At 48.2% G+C, this 20,241-nt stretch overlaps 6 protein-coding genes across 6 annotated transcripts; 3 read left to right on the top strand and 3 right to left on the bottom strand.

Annotated features, from left to right (window-relative positions):
- The first annotated feature begins 398 nt into the window (after nt 1-398).
- Nucleotides 399-3,593, top strand: F4813DRAFT_347036 (uncharacterized protein). The gene is made up of 9 exons (XM_049241917.1): nt 399-673; nt 734-905; nt 1,056-1,330; nt 1,389-1,573; nt 1,684-1,798; nt 1,889-2,214; nt 2,313-2,396; nt 2,499-2,503; nt 2,583-3,593. The coding sequence occupies exons 1-9, from the start codon at nt 574-576 to the stop codon at nt 3,523-3,525; spliced, it is 2,205 nt and encodes a 734-aa protein (XP_049103252.1). The 5' UTR covers nt 399-573; the 3' UTR covers nt 3,526-3,593.
- F4813DRAFT_223421 (pyruvate carboxylase) lies at nt 3,570-8,467 on the bottom strand. The gene is made up of 10 exons (XM_049239832.1): nt 7,845-8,467; nt 7,747-7,767; nt 7,681-7,688; nt 7,584-7,595; nt 7,489-7,526; nt 7,401-7,432; nt 7,216-7,335; nt 7,096-7,157; nt 3,984-7,025; nt 3,570-3,924 (listed from the first exon to the last, which is right to left on the bottom strand). Exons 1-10 carry the CDS (start codon nt 8,005-8,007, stop codon nt 3,817-3,819), a joined length of 3,606 nt encoding a protein of 1,201 aa, XP_049103251.1. The 5' UTR covers nt 8,008-8,467; the 3' UTR covers nt 3,570-3,816.
- A 3,399-nt stretch (nt 8,468-11,866) lies between these two features.
- F4813DRAFT_385819 (UPF0041-domain-containing protein) lies at nt 11,867-12,691 on the bottom strand (the record flags this gene model as incomplete). Its single annotated transcript, XM_049246309.1, has 3 exons — nt 11,867-12,128; nt 12,268-12,340; nt 12,619-12,691. 3 exons carry the CDS (start codon nt 12,689-12,691, stop codon nt 11,867-11,869), a joined length of 408 nt encoding a protein of 135 aa, XP_049103250.1.
- Nucleotides 12,692-13,116: 425 nt separating this feature from the next.
- On the bottom strand, nt 13,117-14,547 carry F4813DRAFT_347020 (Sm-like ribonucleoprotein). Its single transcript, XM_049241916.1, has 6 exons — nt 14,326-14,547; nt 14,244-14,252; nt 14,097-14,168; nt 13,737-14,045; nt 13,597-13,684; nt 13,117-13,541 (listed from the first exon to the last, which is right to left on the bottom strand). The coding sequence occupies exons 1-6, from the start codon at nt 14,347-14,349 to the stop codon at nt 13,411-13,413; spliced, it is 633 nt and encodes a 210-aa protein (XP_049103249.1). The 5' UTR covers nt 14,350-14,547; the 3' UTR covers nt 13,117-13,410.
- A 210-nt stretch (nt 14,548-14,757) lies between these two features.
- On the top strand, nt 14,758-16,206 carry F4813DRAFT_347018 (ribosomal protein L5 domain-containing protein). The gene is made up of 3 exons (XM_049241915.1): nt 14,758-14,870; nt 14,931-15,069; nt 15,129-16,206. The coding sequence occupies exons 1-3, from the start codon at nt 14,868-14,870 to the stop codon at nt 15,503-15,505; spliced, it is 519 nt and encodes a 172-aa protein (XP_049103248.1). The 5' UTR covers nt 14,758-14,867; the 3' UTR covers nt 15,506-16,206.
- Nucleotides 16,207-16,508: 302 nt separating this feature from the next.
- On the top strand, nt 16,509-20,230 carry F4813DRAFT_223236 (uncharacterized protein). The gene is made up of 3 exons (XM_049239830.1): nt 16,509-16,647; nt 16,776-19,669; nt 19,725-20,230. Exons 2-3 carry the CDS (start codon nt 16,790-16,792, stop codon nt 20,046-20,048), a joined length of 3,204 nt encoding a protein of 1,067 aa, XP_049103247.1. The 5' UTR covers nt 16,509-16,647; nt 16,776-16,789; the 3' UTR covers nt 20,049-20,230.
- The last annotated feature ends 11 nt before the right edge of the window (nt 20,231-20,241 follow it).

Below are 20,241 nucleotides of genomic sequence, written 5' to 3'. Positions count from 1 at the left end.
TGCAGCACGAAGTCTGCTACTCAGATTCCCTCCGCTATGTCGGACGTCTGGCCACGAGATTACACTTGGCTGTATTTGTAAGATAGCATAATGAGACCTCTTTGCTAAGATGAAATGCGTAGGGAATTGTTAAGTAGTGACAGTAGTATTCGTGAGTGGTAATTCCGCAACCTGTGGCCATAATCATAGGCGGAAATTTTATGCGATGGAAGTTTGTCCCCAAGTGTCGCTATAGTTCCCGGCAAACCAAATGGCTTATCAAGTTTGCTACTATATTAACCATGTTAGTGAACCCTGTTTGGCCTCTTGCTGTAACCTTGCAGGGTGACGATTGATAGCTATGTGTTATTCCGATAGGCTCGCATATTTCCCATCCCATCCGTTCTCCTCGTCTTATCTGTCGCATCGTTCTAGGCCGAGCGCCTGGCCGCGATTGGAGGGGAAGGGGCCGATCTGAAGTTATACCGTAGGAATATAAATATATAGGTAGACAAGCATGTCACGCGTAGCTATACGAGGGTGCCCTTGACGAGTATACTTCCCCTTGGCTTCTAAAGCCTGGTCTTACTCATTATGGTACTACTATTTCCATCTTGTGCTGCCCTTGCGGCATTGACCGGCTGTGCTCAAGCAGCAGCGATTTCTAGGTCGTCGTATAAAGATGGAACTTCACGTAAGCTACCTAGTTACCGTGTCTAGGAGTTATCGGGCTGGGCTAACTGGCTCTTGTTAGTTGTGCAGCCGGTGTATAAGCCGCTGGATCTAGGCTCGGTCAAGCCGCTGGGATGGTTTAAAGACCAGCTCGAGCTCGAGGCGGCGGGGCTGTCGGGGAACATGTTTGATTTCTATCGCTTCGTGCACGACTCGAAGTATATAGGGGGGTCTACGGAGTATTCTGGTCTAGAGTAAGGCTGCATTTGTATTGTTTGGTTCTTGTGCGATTCAGCTCTGGGTGCGGTTGAGGTTGTCAGTTCTTTATACGCGAGACTTATATATAAACAGCGGGGGACTTGGAAATCCTCAAGAGATATATACTAATTCTCATCTGTCGGTAGTGAAGCCTCGCCCTACTGGTTCAACGGCCTTGTCCCGCTGGCTTTTGGATTAGGCGACGAGAGGATTATTGGCCAGGTGAAGTACTATCTGGATTATATCCTCGACCACCAACAGGAAGACGGGTGGATCGGGTGGGAGACTACGCAAGCTACGAGGGGACTCTGGGCGCGGTGCTTGCTTCTGCTGGGACTTATACAATATGCGGAAGCTGATCCGACTCAGACGGAGCGTATTGTCGATGCCATGCACCGCTATGTTGTCCTCGCCCATAGCAGTAGGTCTATTTCAAAGGAGAATAGGTACGCCTCGAGAGCTAACTCGATATGATATAGTGCTCCAGAATAACTACACCGGCCTGCTCGTGCATGGTAATGACACTTACGATACTGCCGGGTTTGGTGTAGGTCGAACGCACGAGATGCACATCCCGCTGCAGTGGCTTCTAGAGCGATACCCGCGGAACAACTCTGAGATTATCTGGGAGACCATGGAGCTCATGGTCGAGGGAGGAGTACTAGTGAGTGATCTCCCGTAGTCACCCATCCATCCTGATTCTTGAATACGAGTACAGCACGTAACAAAAAGAAGGAAAGAGAAAATTCGCTGACGTGGAATAATATAACCCAGTGGGGAGCAGACTGGAGGACATTCTGGACAGACGAAGCATATCCGCCTGTTCTATACGATACAACTCCCTACGATCTGAGCTGGGTCTTCATCCACGGGGTAAACATGGCACAAGGTAAGATGCCGATCAAGAGATAACCAGCACAACCCGTGTGTGTGTGTGTGTCTCATCATCTGCTCTCGGTCTAACTCAACTCATCTGAAGGACTGCGATACCCCCTATCCCTGTATCTCAACAGCGGAGACAAAGCCCTCAAGGAGCAGACCCGGAAAGCCGTCGACTTGCTGGCAGAGTACCATCGTTCGCTCGCAGGCACCATCATCGCCGACGAGTACATCTCCGATCTGAACCCCAGCCGCGGAGCCGAGCTGTGCATCGCGGCCGAGGTCATGTTCTCCTCGGCGTACATCTACCAGTACCTGGGCGACAGCGACATCGCCGACTGGGCCGAGCAGACTGCCTTTAACGCGTTTCCCGTGTCCGTCTCGCCCGACTGGTGGTCCCATCAGTATGTCCAGCAGGAGAACCAGGTGCGTACATATACGCTGCTTTTTTCTATTTCTCTTGAATCTATCTATCTATAAATCAAAAAGAGGAGGATATCCATCTCACTAATCCTCCCTCATAGCCGTGGTCCCGAAACCTAACCACCGACGAGCTCTGGTGGGACGTGAACTCGTACGCCAACGTCTTCGGCCTCGAACCAAACTATGTAAGCCCTCCCCCCTTTCCCTTTATCACTCTCCTCCTCCTCCTCCTCCTCTCTTCTTTCTACCCCTCGCTATAACTATTCTCTCGTCCGTAACTAAAAACCCCATAGCCATGGTAAGTCAGCAAACCTCCCTCCACCCCTAAGCCAATCCCCATCTAACCAGGCAACTAACCAACCCAACTCCAGCTGCACGGTCAACCACCCGCAAGCCTACCCCAAATTCCTCGCCAACTCCTTCGCCACGACCCCCGACGGCGGCCTAGCCCACGTATTCCTCGTCCCCGGCACCGCCGCCGCAACCCTCGCCTCCGACAACCCCGTCTTCGTCTCCGTCAACACGACCTACCCCTTCGGCCACACCCTCACGTACACCATCTCCGCCTCCCAGCCCTTCGACTTCTCCGTCCGCATCCCCACCTGGGCCCTCCCCAGCCGCAGCACCATCACCATCAACTCCACCAACCCCAGCACCGGCGTATCCAACACAAGCAGCACATCCCTCTCCCCCTCCGACGACGACGACGACGACGGCCGCAGCCTCCAGCACATCGCCGTCCCGGCCGGCAGCAGCACCGCAACCCTGCGCCTAGCCACGACGCCCCGCGTCGTGCCTCGCGCCAACGACACCGCAGCCGTATACTACGGCGCCCTGCTCTACGCCCTCGCCATCGAGCACGACGCCGTCGCCGTGCCGCCCGTCGAATACCGCAGCGGCAACGTCCTGCCGCCCTCGACGACGGATCCGGACGGCCACACCCACGACTACGTGCTTACGCCCAAGAGCGGCAGCAAGTGGAACGTTGCCATCGACCCGACGCAGATCCGCGTTGTGCGGAGGAGCGGGGACGCGTTTGAGGAGCACACCGATGACGTCCTCGAGGTTAGCAACGACGAGCTCAAGAATCCAATTTGGGATTTGGGCGCCCCGCCTGTCGAGCTGCGCGTTGCTGCTGTGGAGATCGATTGGCCCATTGTCATGGACACGGCTGCGGATCCGGGTACCTTCGATGTGACACCCGTGGGGAAGCCGTTTTATGCCCGCTTCGTGCCTTACGGCTCGAGTAAGTTGCACATGGCGTTGTTACCCGTCGTCCAGCTGGACCATATAGACTTCAACGCGTCCGACTAAGACAATCAACATGACAATCAACATGTTCAAACTTCACAGCAAAGAGGCACATCCAGATAAATGAGATACTTGATAAATGATAAATTGAACGTATATTTGCAGTGATAAAAGCAGGTGTTTTACCTTTTGCGTGAAGTAAACTTAGGTGAAAGGACATATGAGAAGTCCACGTCGACCCCGAGTACTCTGTCTCCGTCCCTGGAACACACCAGCCGAAAGCCTCGCAAGCACCCAATACCGTTACTCCGCTATACATTTCCCGTAGTTTACCTTTTCATATATAGATTGTGTTCAAGGCTTCACAATCTTGCACACCAAGTCTGATCCGTCGACCGAATCGCCTTCTCTTACTTGAAGGTCTGATACTTTGCCGTTGTGCGGAGCTGATATAACCATTTCCTATTACGAGTATTAGTAACAAAACTTTGCATACAGTGTCTGAATAATAGTAGCCTTACCATCTTCATGGCGCTGAGAACAGCTAAGGGATCGCCCTTCTTGACCTCGGTACCCTCGTGGACTCTCAATTCAACTAAGACACCAGCCATCGGAGCACCAACCTGGCTGGAATCGCCAGGATTGGCCTTGGGTCGGCTGATATTCTCAACGCTGGCCTTCTTGTCGTCAACTGTGACTTGACGAACTTCACCGTTCATCTCGTAAAACACCTCTCGTTGACCTGTGTTCTCGGACAATGGACCAACAGCTAGTAGCTTTAGGATCAGGACTTTGCCCTTCTCTAGCTCGACATGGAACTCTTCGCCAATTTGCGGTGCAGAGAGGAAGTACTTGGTCGGCAGGACAGAGAGGTCACCAAACTTCTGCACAAACTTCTTGTAGTCGTCGTACACCTTGGGGTACATGAGGTAAGAGGCCACATCAGTCTCAGTAATCTGGCCCCATTTCTGCGTAAGCTCGGAGCGTGTCTTCTTGAAGTCGACGGGGTCGAGGTAAAGACCAGGTCGCTTGTCAAACTTTCGGCGATTTCTAAGAGCCTTTGAGCGCAGGGGCTCAGGGAACCCGCCGTAAGGCTGTCCCATCATGCCCTCGAGGAATTCGAGGACCGATCCGGGGAAATCGAGCTCGCCGGCTCGGTCAACAACGTCCTGAGATGAGAGTTTGTTCGAGACCATGAATTGAGCCAAATCACCGACAACCTTGGAGGTTGGTGTAACCTTGACGATGTCTCCGAGGAGGTCGTTCGCGTGTTCGTATGCCTTCTTAGTTTCGGTCCATTGAGAGCCAAGACCAAGCTGGGCGGCCTGGAACATCATGTTGGTCAGTTGACCACCAGGAATCTCATGCTCATAAACCTCAGGGTCGGGTCCGATGAGGTGAGCCTCGAAAGGCGAATACAGAAGGCGCAGTTGAGACCAGTAGGTGTCGAGAGCACGAACGTGTGCAGGGTTTAGACCAGGATCGTGTTCAGAACCCTCGAGCGACGCAATAATGGCATTGATGCTCGGTTGGGACGTCATTCCCGAGAGACTGTCTGTAGCGGCATCGACAGCATCGGCGCCAGCTTGAGCACAAGCGACCATAGAAGCAACACCAGTACCGGCAGAATCGTGGGTATGGACGTGGATTGGTAGGTCGGGGTACTTCTTCCGGATAGACCCGATGAGAAGGGTCGCAGCACGAGGTTTCAACACACCAGCCATATCCTTGATTCCAAGGACATCGATATCTAGTGCCACTAGCTTGTCGACCAAGTCGAGATAGTACTCAAGGTTGTACTTCTTCTTGGGGTTCAGCATATCTCCGCTGTAGCAAACGGTACCTTCAGCTACACCACCGGCTTTCTGTACGGCTTTGATTCCAACTTCGAGCTGGTTAATATCATTCAAGGCGTCAAATACACGGAAGATATCGACACCGTTCTTCTTCGCTTGTTCAACAAAATGTTCGATAGCATTATCGGGAAGTGAAGCATAAGCGACGCCGTTTGCTCCTCGAAGAAGCATCTGGAAGGGGATATTTGGAATGGCCTTTCGCATCTTGCGAAGGCGGTCCCACGGGTCCTCGTAGAGGAAACGCATAGCGACATCGAAAGTAGCGCCTCCCCAGCATTCCAAGCTGTATAGGTTGTCAAGAGCATGGCTAGTCTCCTTTGCGATTCCTAGAAGGTCGATCGTTCGTACGCGAGTGGCCAGTAAAGACTGGTGGGCATCACGCCAAGTCGTGTCCATCAACAGACAACCCTTGTACTGTCGAACAGCCTTGGCGAACGCCTTAGGACCTTGTTCGAGGATAATCTTTCTCCAACCCTTGGTGGAGGGCTGTGAGGTATCGAGCTTGGAGCCGTTGGCATCGAGGAGTTCTGGAAGGATGATATCACCCTTGAACTTGGGCTCACCGATCTGGCCCTTGATACTGCTTCCATTGACTGCGATATCGCCAAGGTAAGCTAGCAGTTTCTGGGCACGGTTCTGGCTGCCGATGAGGTCGAACAGCTGAGGAGTATCATCGATAAACGTGGTCCAGCAGTTACCATCGATGAAGGTGGGATGTGTCAGTAATGAGGCAAGGAAAGGAATGTTCGTCTTCACACCACGGATACGGAACTCGATGAGAGCTCGGAGAATCTTTCGGCGCACAATCTCGTAGGTTGAACCGTGGCATGTGCACTTGACCAACATGGAGTCATAGTACGGGGTAATAACCGCACCAGCGAAACCATTGCCACCGTCGAGACGCACTCCATTGCCACCAGCAGATCTGTATACCTCAATCTTTCCAGTGTCTGGCTGGAATTGTTTTGACGGGTCTTCGGTAGTGATTCGACACTGAATCGCGAAGCCTCGTGTCGAAATTCGGTCTTGAGTTAAGCCGAGCTGCTGGAGTGAAGCACCCGCGGCAATTTGGATTTGAGCAGCAACAATGTCAATACCGGTGATTTCCTCGGTAATGGTATGTTCGACCTGAATACGTGGGTTGATTTCAATGAAGTAGTAGCGGTTCTGTTGGTCGACTAAGAACTCTGCGGTACCCGCATTTCGGTAATTCACGGATTTGGCCAGTTTAACTGCGTCGGCCAGAATGGCATCTCGGGTCTCCGCGGGAAGATCTTTGGCCGGTGCGATTTCAACCACCTTTTGATGTCTCCGCTGGACCGAGCAGTCTCGCTCGTACAGGTGCACAATGTTGCCATGGTTGTCTCCTAGTAGTTGGACCTCGATGTGCTTAGGCTTGTCCAAGAAGCGCTCAACGAACACCGTGCCATTTCCGAAAGCCGTCTTTGCCTCGGATGTAGCTCGCTCAAAGGATTCTTTGAGACTTGATTGTTCGCGCACAACTCTCATACCTCGGCCACCACCACCGTAGGCGGCCTTGATAATGATAGGGAATCCATATTCGTCAGTGAACTTCTTCACCTCCTCGAATGCAGCTACCGCACCCTCGGTTCCCGGCACGACGGGAACGTTCGCGGCAATAGCTAGCCTTCGGGCAGATACTTTGTCACCAAGTGAGTCAATAACATCAGGAGAGGGACCGACAAACTATACAGGGTGGCATATTAGTCAAAGTTCCAACGTGGTTAGGATTAACCTAACCTAGACAGTTACTTACGATAAGACCAGCTTTCTCGACGTTTCGGGCAAATTCGGCATTTTCAGATAGGAAACCATATCCTGTGGTGGGTTAGAAAGAAGAATTAAACTCAAATGCAAAGGAATAAACAATATTTACCAGGATGAATCATCTGGGCGCCGTGTTCTAGGGCAATCTTAATAATTTCGTCGCCAGCGAGGTAAGCACCGACCGGGGTATATTGTCCTCGCTTTCCGATGACGTAGGCTTCGTCGGCCTCTGTAAGTTAGATAAGTTAGCACTCTAATATTCCTCTCTATCATTATAGCTGGATATCTGCATACTTTGCCGATGCATACTGAGTCGGTCCTCATAACTACTAGAATTAGCATCAAGTGCATTAAAGAGGCCAATATTAGACGCGCTACGCACCTGAAAACTGCGATGGTGTGCAGCGACAATTCGTGAGCCTAGCTACCATGTTAGTCCTTGGGAAGCTCCATTGAAAACATAGCGGGGTTACATACTGTTCTAAAGATCTATTATAATTAAATAAAAAGCCACAATTAGTTATCGGGACCCTAAGATATAATATAATGGTGAAGTTATATGGGGATGTCATACACGAATAGCTACTACATGTTAGCAAAAGAATCCAGATATCTTGTTCACATGTGTAGTGCTACTTACGAATTTCTCCTCTGTTAGCCACTGTAACATGATAGACCTGTTAGCATAGCTGACGAAGTACGGATAGTAAGAAATGCGGGATATTTAGTATGACTAACCCAGCAGCTTCTTCAGATGCATAATAGAGCTATTTGCGCGAATATGATGCGCCGTCTTGCCTCCTTTCGGCGGCGCGGCATCCTCCTCAAAGACATCTTCGTTTTCAGCACTGATAGCGGCTTTGCGAGCAGCCTCTAAATCCTGAATATCTTGAAAATCCATATTGGATAGCCGAAGATGTTAAAAGATGAAGTTTATCTCTAGCCGGTGCAGTCAAGCTGATGTAGTCAAGGGTTGTTATAAGCTTGCCGTGTGACGTAGGAGGGGAATGATGTTTGTTGAGCTCGACGTCGAGATTAGTTTGGTGGGGTATCCCAACTGGGGCTTGAGCTCTCCCCTTCGTCTACGCTGACGTATGAGGTAGGGAATCTCTAGGCTGGCCTTAGGATCGTAAGATGTGATATGAAGTACCGGACTCAAGTTATAATAGATGCAGAGGTAGGTAACGCACACCGAAAGAGATAAATAAGGAAGTTCTTCTTTGTCTCGACTAGGTGTGTCACGCAGATAATGAAAAAATGGAGAGAGCAGAAAATGTGAAAGGTAATGACTCGAAGAGGAGATTCAAGGCTTCTTAAGGTTTTTTTCTCCCTCTTACATTGCGAGCCAAGACATGATTGCAGAAGGTTAAGTAGCGTTAGTCCAAGCTTCTTATTGCGCACACTACCCCTCGATATAGTCTAGTACAAATATGATAGAAAAGCACGGGTAGTGGAGGCTAAGAGGCCAGTTGCTTTGCATAGGCCGCGGACGGGCAAGCGGGATGGGTTGCTGAGGCGGACAATTGAGGGGATTATCCTCCTTCTCGTCCCCCTTCCCTTGAGAGACGATCAGCTTGTCTCACACCTTGCCAAGTACCGGGACAAGCCTACAGGGTGTCACTAGACAAGCATCCATTGAGGCTATCGTTGCTTTGCTCTCTTGGCCCTGAGTTGCTACAGTTGTAGGAAACAGCTGCGTTTGATGAAACAGCCAATACGGCTCGCCGAAACCAGTCCGAATTGACCGGATGGGGCAACTACAGGGTTACAGGGCCTCGACCTGAGCTTCAAACTTGGCTTCTATACCGTGCAGCATCTAGGTCAGGATAGTAGAAAGACGATGACGCCGTTCGTTGAGAGATTTGCAACGTCCAGCGTCCAACGTCCAGCGTCCAATGTCCAATCTAGAACCGCGTTCGGGTTGTAAATCCGAGTATTACTATTCACTTCCAAACTGACAATAAACAAGAGTATCCGACCCAAAGTAGGGGGAGAAGATGACAGGGGAGGAAGATGCATGGCGGGGTTTGGCGGGGTCGAGGTGGGAGGTACCATAGTAGGTAGTTTGCAGAAAATGCACCTCGAGCACGAGCTCTGAGGTATTAACTGCTGCAACTGCTGTAAATGCTGCAATACATACATGCATCCTTGTCGTAGAACAAGCTACATTCCACGGCTCCTTCCTGGTCTCGTCTGCAGAGAAAAGTCACCCCGTCATGGAAGTACATATCTATGTAAGAGGGTAGGAGGTATCTCGATGGAAAACTTCTGAGCTGGAACGTTAGGTACCTAGGTTCATGTTGTGTATCTCCAAATTCAACCAATCATCAAAGCCGGATAAATTAGCTTATTCTTTTACTAGTTTATAGGTTAGAAGTATCCGATAGTTTGGAATGTCTGCGGAGGCTTGCAATGTTGGCTCGGATATCTTCCTAGGTTGTTGAGGGGGCTTTTTTTTGTTCCCTTTATTCTTTCGTATATCTATTATCGTATTATGGAGGGCGCACTTGATATACTAAGTACCCTCAAGCATACACAATAGTTATATAAATGTATAAATGTGAAGTACTGTTGCGTGATTGGTAGTTGGTACTTTTTTCTCGCATAAGTATAACTTACCTATTTGAGTAAACTCCTATTCAAGCTTCCCACGATTACATCATCGTGTGTATACTCCTATAAGTATAGGTTGAGACTATAGCTCTGTTAGGAATATCACAGTTGCTCTGCATGCATCCGCATTTTATTGCTACCGACATGCCAAGCTCGAGCATCCAAGTCTGATACTCTTTATAGGACAGCGGTGAAGATAATTAGATTCTGTGTAAGTCTTTACTTCCATCTCCTCATGATTTGTGCCTCGGCCCGTTTCGCTTTGACTGAAATTAAACATGTAATATATAATCATATATTGCTAACACCTACCGCCATGGCTCATACCCGCAATACGAGATGCAGTAGAAAATATCTTATTCGCATGGTACCTACCTTGTAGGTAGGGTTACGCGAACGTGTAAGCTTGTCTAGTGTCTATTATAGTCTGTTGTAGTGCGCGCCAACTCTGTACGGCTTTGGTCCTAGTATTGCTTCCATCTGACAGCTTATCTAGATTGCGCTATTAATTACTCGCCAGTCGCTTGGCGAGACGACTAGAGTCACAACTTGGCCGTCGATCACGTAAATACAAGGCTTTTCTGGTACCTTTCCTTGCCAAGCTATGGATCTCATGCACATACCCGCCTTCTGTTATATCATATTTCTTGTCCGCGTACTTGGCTCTAAACACTCAACTGTTTTCCTTCGGCACGAAACAACTAGGGAGCTGTTTTTGGCTACGATGCGTGATTTTTTTTCTTTTTCTTTTTCTTTTTTTTTTTTTTTTTGCTAATTATACCACTTGTTTAGTTTCTAATCTCATATTTGCCGTCACATGTTTGTTTGATTTTTGTATGAGGCTGAATAAAGGGTCCAGCAAGTGCTATCTCCGATCAAGACATTGGCACTTACTTGGCTACGTAATAATCCATAGTAGACAATATAAGATAACTGCGAGCTGTGGTTGGGTTGACGTTTCATCCAACACCCCCCCACACCTCTTTGAACGGATTGCAGAATCCCTATCATTGTGATCCTCCGGCTTCTTTCTTCGTTTCTTAATAGGCCCCTCGCAACAGGCAAGTGTATCCGGTACCCATCAATATTGCTTCGTTCTAGCTGGTGTCAGATGAACACCCCTACTGCGGAGTTAAGCACACCGTCTTGACATGAGTGTGATGAGGGCTAAACTATCTGCGAAACTTTGATAGCTACCTACGGAAGATGGCCAAATATAGGAGGTATGTACAGTACATGGGACCCTCTAACTTAGTTCAACTTAGAATTTACGAAACGCGTCGTCAGAGCGTACATGTGACCAACTATCATGGACTAAGCACTCCCTGTTTTAAGCGTGGGGGTGTCCGTTACGTTGATAGGATTGGTACGGCCTAACAGACATGGCCAATTCGAAGTTCTTAATTCGTGGATACTACTTGTCCGCTTATGAGTCCTATTGCCTTAACTTGCAGCACTGGCAATACTACCCTCAGGGGCTAGAGCTGTATCATTGCTATACTTTCCAAATATGGAAATGAGCTTTAAGCACCAAACGGGCCTTTCACCGTTAGCTTTATTGGGGCTCGCTTCTTAGGTAGGTAAACACGTTTCGAGTGAGATAAAAATACATACCGTGGATTTTAATGACGATTATATCAACGGCTTCAATCTCTTGGCTTGTTATGTCTTTGTTTTACCGATCTCCACTAGGCGCTTGCTCGGCCCAACTACGAGACGAATAAGTCAATGCCCAGGAATATCGAATAATAATAATAGACTATTATGCATCGAAAACGACCGTGATCAGATGTTTAGAAACATGTTTAAGCTAGGGAATGGTTAGATAACGTACTATTATCCTTCTTTAATGATCTACCCATGTGCTGATATAACTGGAGTGAACAGAATCTGAATTCTAATGAGCTATCGCCAGAATGACCTCAAAACCTTTTCGATGCAATAGAAATACAGTTATTGTAATTCCTCCTCAATGAAGGTCCGGCCCTATCTAGACCAATTTCCTCCTCCCCTAACTCTTCTGCCGAAGAGTCGAGTTCACTCTAAAAGCAAACATCCGGTTTCTCTAGCCGAACGCATAATATCACTGGTGACAGGTTCCATAAGAGACAGTTGACGCCATGAACACCCCAGATATGCGGAATAGTTTATTTCGAGGCGACTTCCTTGATCTTATCACCGGCTGCGGCAGCCTTTTCCTTAGCTCCTTCTACGGCACCCAGGACACCAGCCTTCTCTCTGCCGCCCCAATGATGCCATTGGAGATATCGGTAACCTTGCGTTATTTGCGAACCCTCATTGATAAAATGGCACAGGAAGAGGAGATAATTCTTAGGCGTCACGGCGAGGGCGTATCGCATAAAGGTTGCTGAGTAGATGCAGAGAGCGAATGTCATTTGGCCGGAAATTCTGTAGTTAAGAGGTGATTTAGCACAAGGGTTTGCCTATGGAATACAGACGGAGGCAAGAGGTGTTGTTTCACCAACTTGCGAAACATGCTCGATGAGCTCCATCACGACACAATGCAGTAGGTATATGGGTAACGTACAGCTCAGGTGATTTCTGCGCATCCATCACAGCGGCAACGGGAATACCGAAGTTCGACGCCGGTCCCCAGAAATCTAATTACGAACTATATCAGCAGCTGGTTCCTACTAATTTGACGGTAGCGCATCGTGTCATGAATGATCGCAAGTTGCGCCAGCAATCAAGAATGATGGTAGAAGTATAGAACGCGGGGCTTCCAAGCAACACATGAGCTATCTGCTATATCTAGCATCATGCGCTACTCGAAGACAGCCGATCTGAAAAGGGAAGACCGATTTAATCTTATCGTGGATGGCCTCGGACATGACGGCGTAAAGTCCGCACACCGGAAGGGTAGTTGGGGTTCACATACGCGTCGAACACAAGTAGTTCAGAGTCGGATTCGACCGAATCTTAGCGTTAACTGCTTTGACGAAGGCGGCCATCTTGAAGCTGCCACCGAGATATCAATTGAGGACGAGGAGGGAATATTTGTGCGGTAGGTGATGTCGTTGAAATTGCACGCCGGCGAGGGAAGATGGTCGGTAGTCCGATTCGGAACGCATGGAAAATTTCCAATGGGGCAGTTTGGCGGGCCTAAATTTGTTGGATAATAGACAATGGCCTTAGATGTACCATAACGTACTAACCACATACTGTTTGTACTTGTCAACTTAGACCCAACCATTGCCCAGCTGTTATCAGCCGGTCCCGCTTATTCTAGCAAACACTACCTTCCATAATGTATCAATCCTACATACCTACCTACCTAGGTACCTAATAGGCCCTGAATAGAACGTTGAACTTACATAGGTATTCACTCTAAGGGTAGACGTATTATCTAATACGGATGACATATAAACGACATACATGTACGTAATATGCAGTTTATTACTACGCAAGATATAAATAAATGCTCTTCATGACATATTTGTCAACCTCAACCTCCAAGTCGGCAACTAATGAATTGGCCTTGAATTCTCAAGGCCCAATACGGAGCTATGAGCGAGATCTTCTGAACTAATGTAGAGCACAGAATATAATCCCCGCCATTTTTGGTGCTATCCATTACGTAGTTTTTGGCCACCACCCCAAACGCCAATGGTATCTGCATTCGTTACTCGGTAGGATTTCTTCACCTTAGAACCAAACGTTCGCTCTGAAATTATCTTCGCGGAGGAGGATTGAATCCCGGGGGAGGGCCACCAGCAGGATTAAAGCCAGGAGGTGGGAATTGAGTGTTCTGAGGGAAGCCTGGCGGCGGGAATCCACCAGGGGGAAACCCAGGTGCGGGAGCTGGTAAACATTAGCACGTAATCTTCTTGGATATTTAGGAATTAAGAATACTCACGGCCACCTCGTCCAGGTCCAAATCCAGGGGCTCCACCAAACTGGGGGAAAGGAGGGGGGGCACTGCCACCAACACCAGCAGCTGGTCCCTAATAAATGTTAATACTAAAACATCGGCGCTTCTGAAACACGGCAACTTACAGCAAGAGAGGACGGGGCCGCACCACGGCCAGCAGGACGCGAGACACCTGGACCGGAAGTTAAGCCGGTAGGTAAACCACCCGGAGTACTTTTCCCAAGTCGCGTGCTAGGATCGGCCGGAGGCGCAGATTCGACTGACAAAGACACGATGTGAGCACCACGTAGAATCGTCAAACCCAGAGTACGCTTCTCCTCTGTTTCGATCGTCTGGGATGCGGCTGAACTAGATGCGCCAGGGGCAGTAGGCTTATTTTGCTTCCTCTTTACGCGTCGGAACTCTTCAGTATCGGCAAGGACGAGGTTCATATGCTATGGGACAATTAGCCAGGATTATTAAACCAATGAATGAACATTAATTACCTTGTCGAAAGCAAGCATCTGTCCTGTCATCTGGCGGCCGTCCATCAACGTGACCCTCATGCGGTAGTTGATCTAGAAGAGTTAGCAAGTATAGAACGCGTATAGCTCAAGGCACCACGTATAATAACGCGACAAAGGGGTACGTACGTAACCGGCCTAGAAAGCATCCGTTTGGTCAGCCTGTAATGTCAACGATGAAGCTATGAATCGGTGAAGATAGACGACGTACCATTTTGCCCTGTTTGTTCGACATCTTTGCGATGATTAGCTCCAAAGGAGCCTCTCAAGGGAGTTAAGAAGGTTGTCTCTATTTATATTCTCCGAGTCCAAATGACTTTAAATTGGTCTCTATTGATTCTCTATCGCGTTCGGTGGGTGGAGGTTTAGAGTCTGAAGCTTTAATATGGTAGATAGGCGGAGCTCAATGGACGAAAATTGACGAGGCGGCATTCTCAAGGCTGAAGTACTAAGCTCCATTGAAAAGCGGAACTATGTATGTTGACGCTAGTACCGAATTAGTAAGGTTGATTTGAGAAGCTCGGACCCCACCAATGTACCTAACCTAAGACTTTTCTTGAGCCACACTTCACACCAGCCTCAGCAGCTCCAATTTTAAGTACAGTAGGTAGGTAGGGCAAGGAAACCCTTTTACCACTGCGAAATTTTGTGGGCGCTTCTTTTTCGCATCTTCACCATCGCCAAATTTCGAGCCAAGAGACAACAACATCTTCCAACCTTTTCGCGATAGTTACTAACCACCAACCAGTCACCATGGTATGTTTAATAACGAATTGCTCGTGAATATGCGCAGCTGCTGATAATTACTGTTAATAGTCGGAAAAGACCCAGAACCCCATGCGGGAGCTCCGCATCCAAAAGCTCGTCCTCAACATCTCCGTTGGTGAATCTGGTGACAGATTGACTCGTGCCGCGAAGGTCTTGGAACAGCTGAGTGGTCAGACTCCTGTCTACAGTAAGTTGTATACCGGTTTCAGGCTGCAAATTCGACTATTCCTAACCCTCGCGCAATAGGCAAGGCTCGCTACACCGTTCGAACTTTCGGTATCCGACGTAACGAAAAGATTGCCGTCCACGTTACCGTCCGTGGCCCCAAGGCCGAGGAGATCCTTGAGCGTGGCCTTAAGGTCAAGGAGTACGAGCTCCGCAAGCGTAACTTCAGCGAGACCGGTAACTTTGGGTTCGGTATCAGCGAGCACATCGATCTCGGTATCAAGTACGACCCGGCCATCGGTATCTACGGCATGGACTTCTACTGCTGCATGACCCGCCCTGGTGAGCGCGTCACCCGCCGCCGCCGGGCCAAGGCAAGAATCGGTTCCGGCCACCGCATCAACCGCGACGAGACCGTAAAATGGTTCAAGCAGCGCTTCGACGGCATCGTCCGATAAATGTTAGGGAATTGGACGATATTGGAAGAAACTACATGGCGTTGGCTGGTTGCATTGATTCAGGCGGATCCCCGGGACAAAACGATTCATGGAGATGTATCTACTGAATTCTGGCGAGTAACATCGCTCTTCTAGCATGACTTGAATTAAGTCAGCTGCGGCCTTAGAGACCGACCGGCACACTGCCGGCTTCCCATGCATTAATGAAACTATTACGTGATATCCCACAACTTTCAGAGCTATCTATCTTATTCTTTACACGGTTTCAGAGGTCAAACACTATCCAATTAAGCGTAGATGTTATTGAAGCAGGAGGTAAATTAGGTATTTACTTAATTTATAACCTAGAATTTCTCTTAACAAGGGGCTTCCTGCGCTCACTCAATGATAGCATTTGCTAATGGTTATATGAGACTAGGTAGTCTTGACTATTACTTATATCTTATTAACCTGGATGCCTTTAACGTAGCGTATAATTCATTACTTACATTTACCATTTACCTTATACATAAGTCGGCGTTATTAAATATGTATATATATCTACATATACATAGGTAGACATCTATATGTACCAGTCTTTCACAAAATCATTGCCACTTACACATGTGTAGGTACATGTATGTATTAGCCAGTTGCTATCAACTTCATGTATTTATACATATCCGTGGGTTAGTCAGCTACCTAGGTACATATATACGGTCGTAAAAGTGGAAGGCATGAAGACACTTCATACCTGCCATTGTTTTAACATTAAGCTGTGCCTTCTTTGCCTGGATCAGATTACGCAAACTTGAAGTCCAGAAATCCATCACTTTCCTTACAAGTTTATTTCCAGGTCTCCCTGGTTAGCTCACCAGTGCGTAAGACTTGATCATCTCGAGTACCTTTGGCCTTGACTATACCAGTTCAACCCACGTTCAAAGATTTCAATTATATCGCAATCATCTATGGTTCTTCCTCTACGATTGCCTCTAGTCTGCGTACTCGTCAAATCCACTCCGCCATACAGACCATCTCATTGACTCAATAGACGGTCAACGAAGGCTTTGAGAAGGACCTCCGTTCCAGACAGGTATCTATCCCACGTATCTATAAGGGAATAGCTTGATACCAGATCAGAGGCCTGAACTATGGACAGTATTGTAAGTTATATTCATCTCAAGGTAATATTTCTTCATAAGCCATACCAATTCAATTATGTTGGCTCATATACGAAGGGTTCCAAATGATTATAAATATATAGTATTATATATACTAACCGTACCCGTAGTAGAGGAGAGAAATATGTCTTGTCAGTGGCGGCACAACTCTCACGACAACTGGGAGATGACGCAGAGTAACCCGCCTTCGGAGCTCCCAAATGACCCTATCATTTCTACAAGTTCCAATCCCGATGAACGTTCTTCGTCGCCAGCTATGCAAGACGAACATACACAGCAGTCTTGCGGTGGTTCGGCGCAGGAAATACCTGATAGTCTCTTTTCCAACGCCGCACAAGCAGAAACAGAGCCTATCCCCCGTGATGATTATATGCCCAGCCCTGAAGACATGCTACTTCCAGATTCTCCATCTCACCCATCTTTACCATCGGATTTTGACGATCATATAATGTCACGCCGTATAACCGAAACAGAAGCCATACAAACCCCCGCGATGAGTTCTGGGCACATAGCAGGTAGAGAAAATGGCAACATCAGTATTTCGGATGAGAGCGCCAGCGATTTTGAGATGTCTGAAAGCGAAGGAGATGGATCAGACAGCACTTATATCGTAGGAGCAAGTACCCGACGTGGAAAGAAAAAGGCATCTGATAAAAAGGCCTCTAGTAAGGCCTCAAGATCACAGACAACAGCTAAGAGCGACGGCCAAAATGCTTCGGTTGCCAAAGAAGCTAAGCAAGCAAGTGCCATAAAAGGCCGGCCGCGCAAAGTCGAGAGCACTTCTAAGACAGCGTCAAGACGTACCAAGCAGGTTGCGAATACTACCAGTGTACAAAACCCAGCGGCTAACCCTAAAGCCAAGCCTATAGCAACTCAGAGTCGCACATCACGGCATTTTCAAAAGGGAAATAAGGATGACGGTCTTGAAAACTTAGATAAGGCCGTTCAGAAACCTCAACCACCCCCCGGTGGGCAACGGGCGAAGCTAAAATCGTCTACCGCTAGACTGCCTAAGAAGTCGTTTTATGGAGGGTCAAATGACGGCCCATCAGCACAAGTCGCGCAAGACACTAACAAAGGCACCAAGCCCCAACCAATGTCTGATACAGGGTCGGGGGTTAAACAGAGCTCGAACAACCGGAAGCAGCTTTACCCTGCCTCGCCAATTAGAATCGAAGATAGTGACGATGGTGATGATGGTGATGATTACGTCTGGTATCCGCCGGAGTCCCCTGCAAAAGAGCATAAACCACCACCAAAAGCTCCAGTTAGTAGCAAACATTCATCCAAGGTGCCCGAAGTAGCTGTAGGTCCCAATTCGAAGAAGAAGCGAAGTCCAATACAATCAGAACCGAAGTTGAGAAATTCAAAGAATAGTCCTACACGAACTTACGGACAGAAACCCAACAAGAGTATAAATAACAACACACAGTTCCATGGAACGAGACATGAGGAAGCCCTGCACGTAGAAGAGCCTATACCATCTGAGTCTGAGAAGCCTCAGAATCAGAAACCAGATATATCCGGCTCTAATCCGAATCCTAAACCCGACAAGAATATTGCTTTAACTCGAGTGAAAAAGGAAAGCAATAAAACTGACAAACGAAAGTCTGTTCCCGAAAGGATTCTAGAAAAGCCTCCGACCGAAGCTACAACTGCGAAACGGTATTCGGAGCCAAGCGAGGATACGGATATGGCTCCTCCACGAAGTCATGCACCGGCAGAACCTCAAGCCGCCAGTACACAGAGGGCTCTTAGGAAGGAATTAGCTACTTCGGCATCTGTTGCGAGCGTCACCAAAGACGAAGTAGAACAAATAGCACCCAGATCTCTGGCAATTCATCAGGAACCTGGATATTTGGACAAACTTCATGATAGTCAGAATCATCATCTCAGTATACGGAGTGACTCGCCGAAGCAAGAACTATCAGATAATTACTCGGCCAATCTTAAAGCATCCACGAAGCAGAAAATTCCTGATCACAATGAGAATTCGGAGGAACCTAAGAGCAAAGTAAACCAAGAATTAAGCCCAGTACAGAGAGTCAAATCGCTGCTACCGGCTCAAAGCGCGGGTTCTGGCCAGGGAGAGACTTATACAAGAGACGTGCAAGAGGGCTTAGGAGGCCTCAACATTCATGTCGAACAGGCACGTAAGACTTCTGTTCCAGCTAATGGCCAAAATTCTCTTCACATGGAGGCAGAGGGTTACAAAAAATACAGTGTTAACCTAGCAGAGGCTACGAAGCGCTCAGATATTAGCAAGTCGGATAATTCTTTGAAACCTTCGAGTATAATTGTAGGGAACGAAGTAGTCTTCGGACGCAACCCACCCCAGGAACCCCAGCAGCCCGCCAAATACAAGGAACATTTCCGGTTCTTGGACGAGCATCAAGCATGGTTCAACCATAAGACATCTTGGCCTCAGCAGACGCCTCTCAACTTTGAGTCGCAACTACATCAAGCAAGTGGTCTCTCGTCAGCTGATCGCTTACAACCTCTAGCGGATAGTTCGATGAGGCTTACTACCCTAAAGGACATGGAGAATCATCAACATGTATCCAATCCGAAGTCTCGAATAATATTCCCTTCGAGCCCCAGTGAAAGACCTTTAGCTAAAAACACAAATGATCTTATGCCTCAGGCCCCACAACTTCATCCAAAGTCAGTGGACTTTGCTTCTAGAATCGCTCAGGGTTACGAACAAGCAGATTTTCACCAAGAGGCTAATCGAGAAGTAGTTAACGAGAGGACTAGCTATGAACCCGTAAAGCAACAGCTGTCATGGTTCCAACCAAAAGTTGCTACAAAGTCGCGGATGGACTCAAAACAGCTGTCCCCTGAGTCTGCTGGCTTTGTTGGGGTCCATAATGGAAAAGGCCCAAGAGGATATGGTAAGCAACAGAGAAACCTAACATCAAAACCTAGATACGAGGCGAAATGGCAGAACGCAGTCGAGGCTGCCTCCAGCGGGGTAGTAGATACTCTCCACTTCATCTCTACAGTAAGTGGTCTCTTCACATGAAGTTGTATGACAGTGTTCGCTAATGGGGCCATAGTCTCTTCTTGAGCATCTAAGGACGCGAGAGGAAAGTGTTTTTGCCATCGTACACGAGTATAAACGCAACGGCACTAAAATTTCAGAGAAGCTGGTCAAACGTCAGACAGAAGAATGGCGCAATGCTTCGACTGCCGTAGAACAGAAATGCCTAGAAGTCGCAACGCTATATGAGGCATTATCTAAGGAAACTCAAGGCTTCCGAGCTAAATGTTTGTCTAAGCGTCGCGACCAAGCATATGCTGAGTGGCAACAGCAGACGGCGCGAGTCAAGGATGCAATACGTGCAGCTAGGGAGGAGACAACCTTGGGCCGAGAACAATGATCGGCTCCTGGCTCCGGTTATCTCTGTGTTTAGACCTGGCACTTCGCTATAGTAAATATTGACATAGGGTCGCACTTGGTGATTCTGAGACAAAGAATTTTGCTAGGAGAGGTAGAAGTAATGTTGCAGCCAGCTCGAAAACTTTAGCTTGCTTAAAGATACATTCTTCCACGAGGGGATATATTGCGGGCGC

The sequence above is a fragment of the Daldinia decipiens genome (assembly GCF_022478715.1).
Source record: "Daldinia decipiens strain CBS 113046 unplaced genomic scaffold F4813scaffold_4, whole genome shotgun sequence".
NCBI lineage: Eukaryota > Fungi > Ascomycota > Sordariomycetes > Xylariales > Hypoxylaceae > Daldinia > Daldinia decipiens.
The sequence above is the reverse complement of the archived record's forward strand: the minus strand, read 5'-3'. Positions and strand labels throughout refer to the sequence as shown.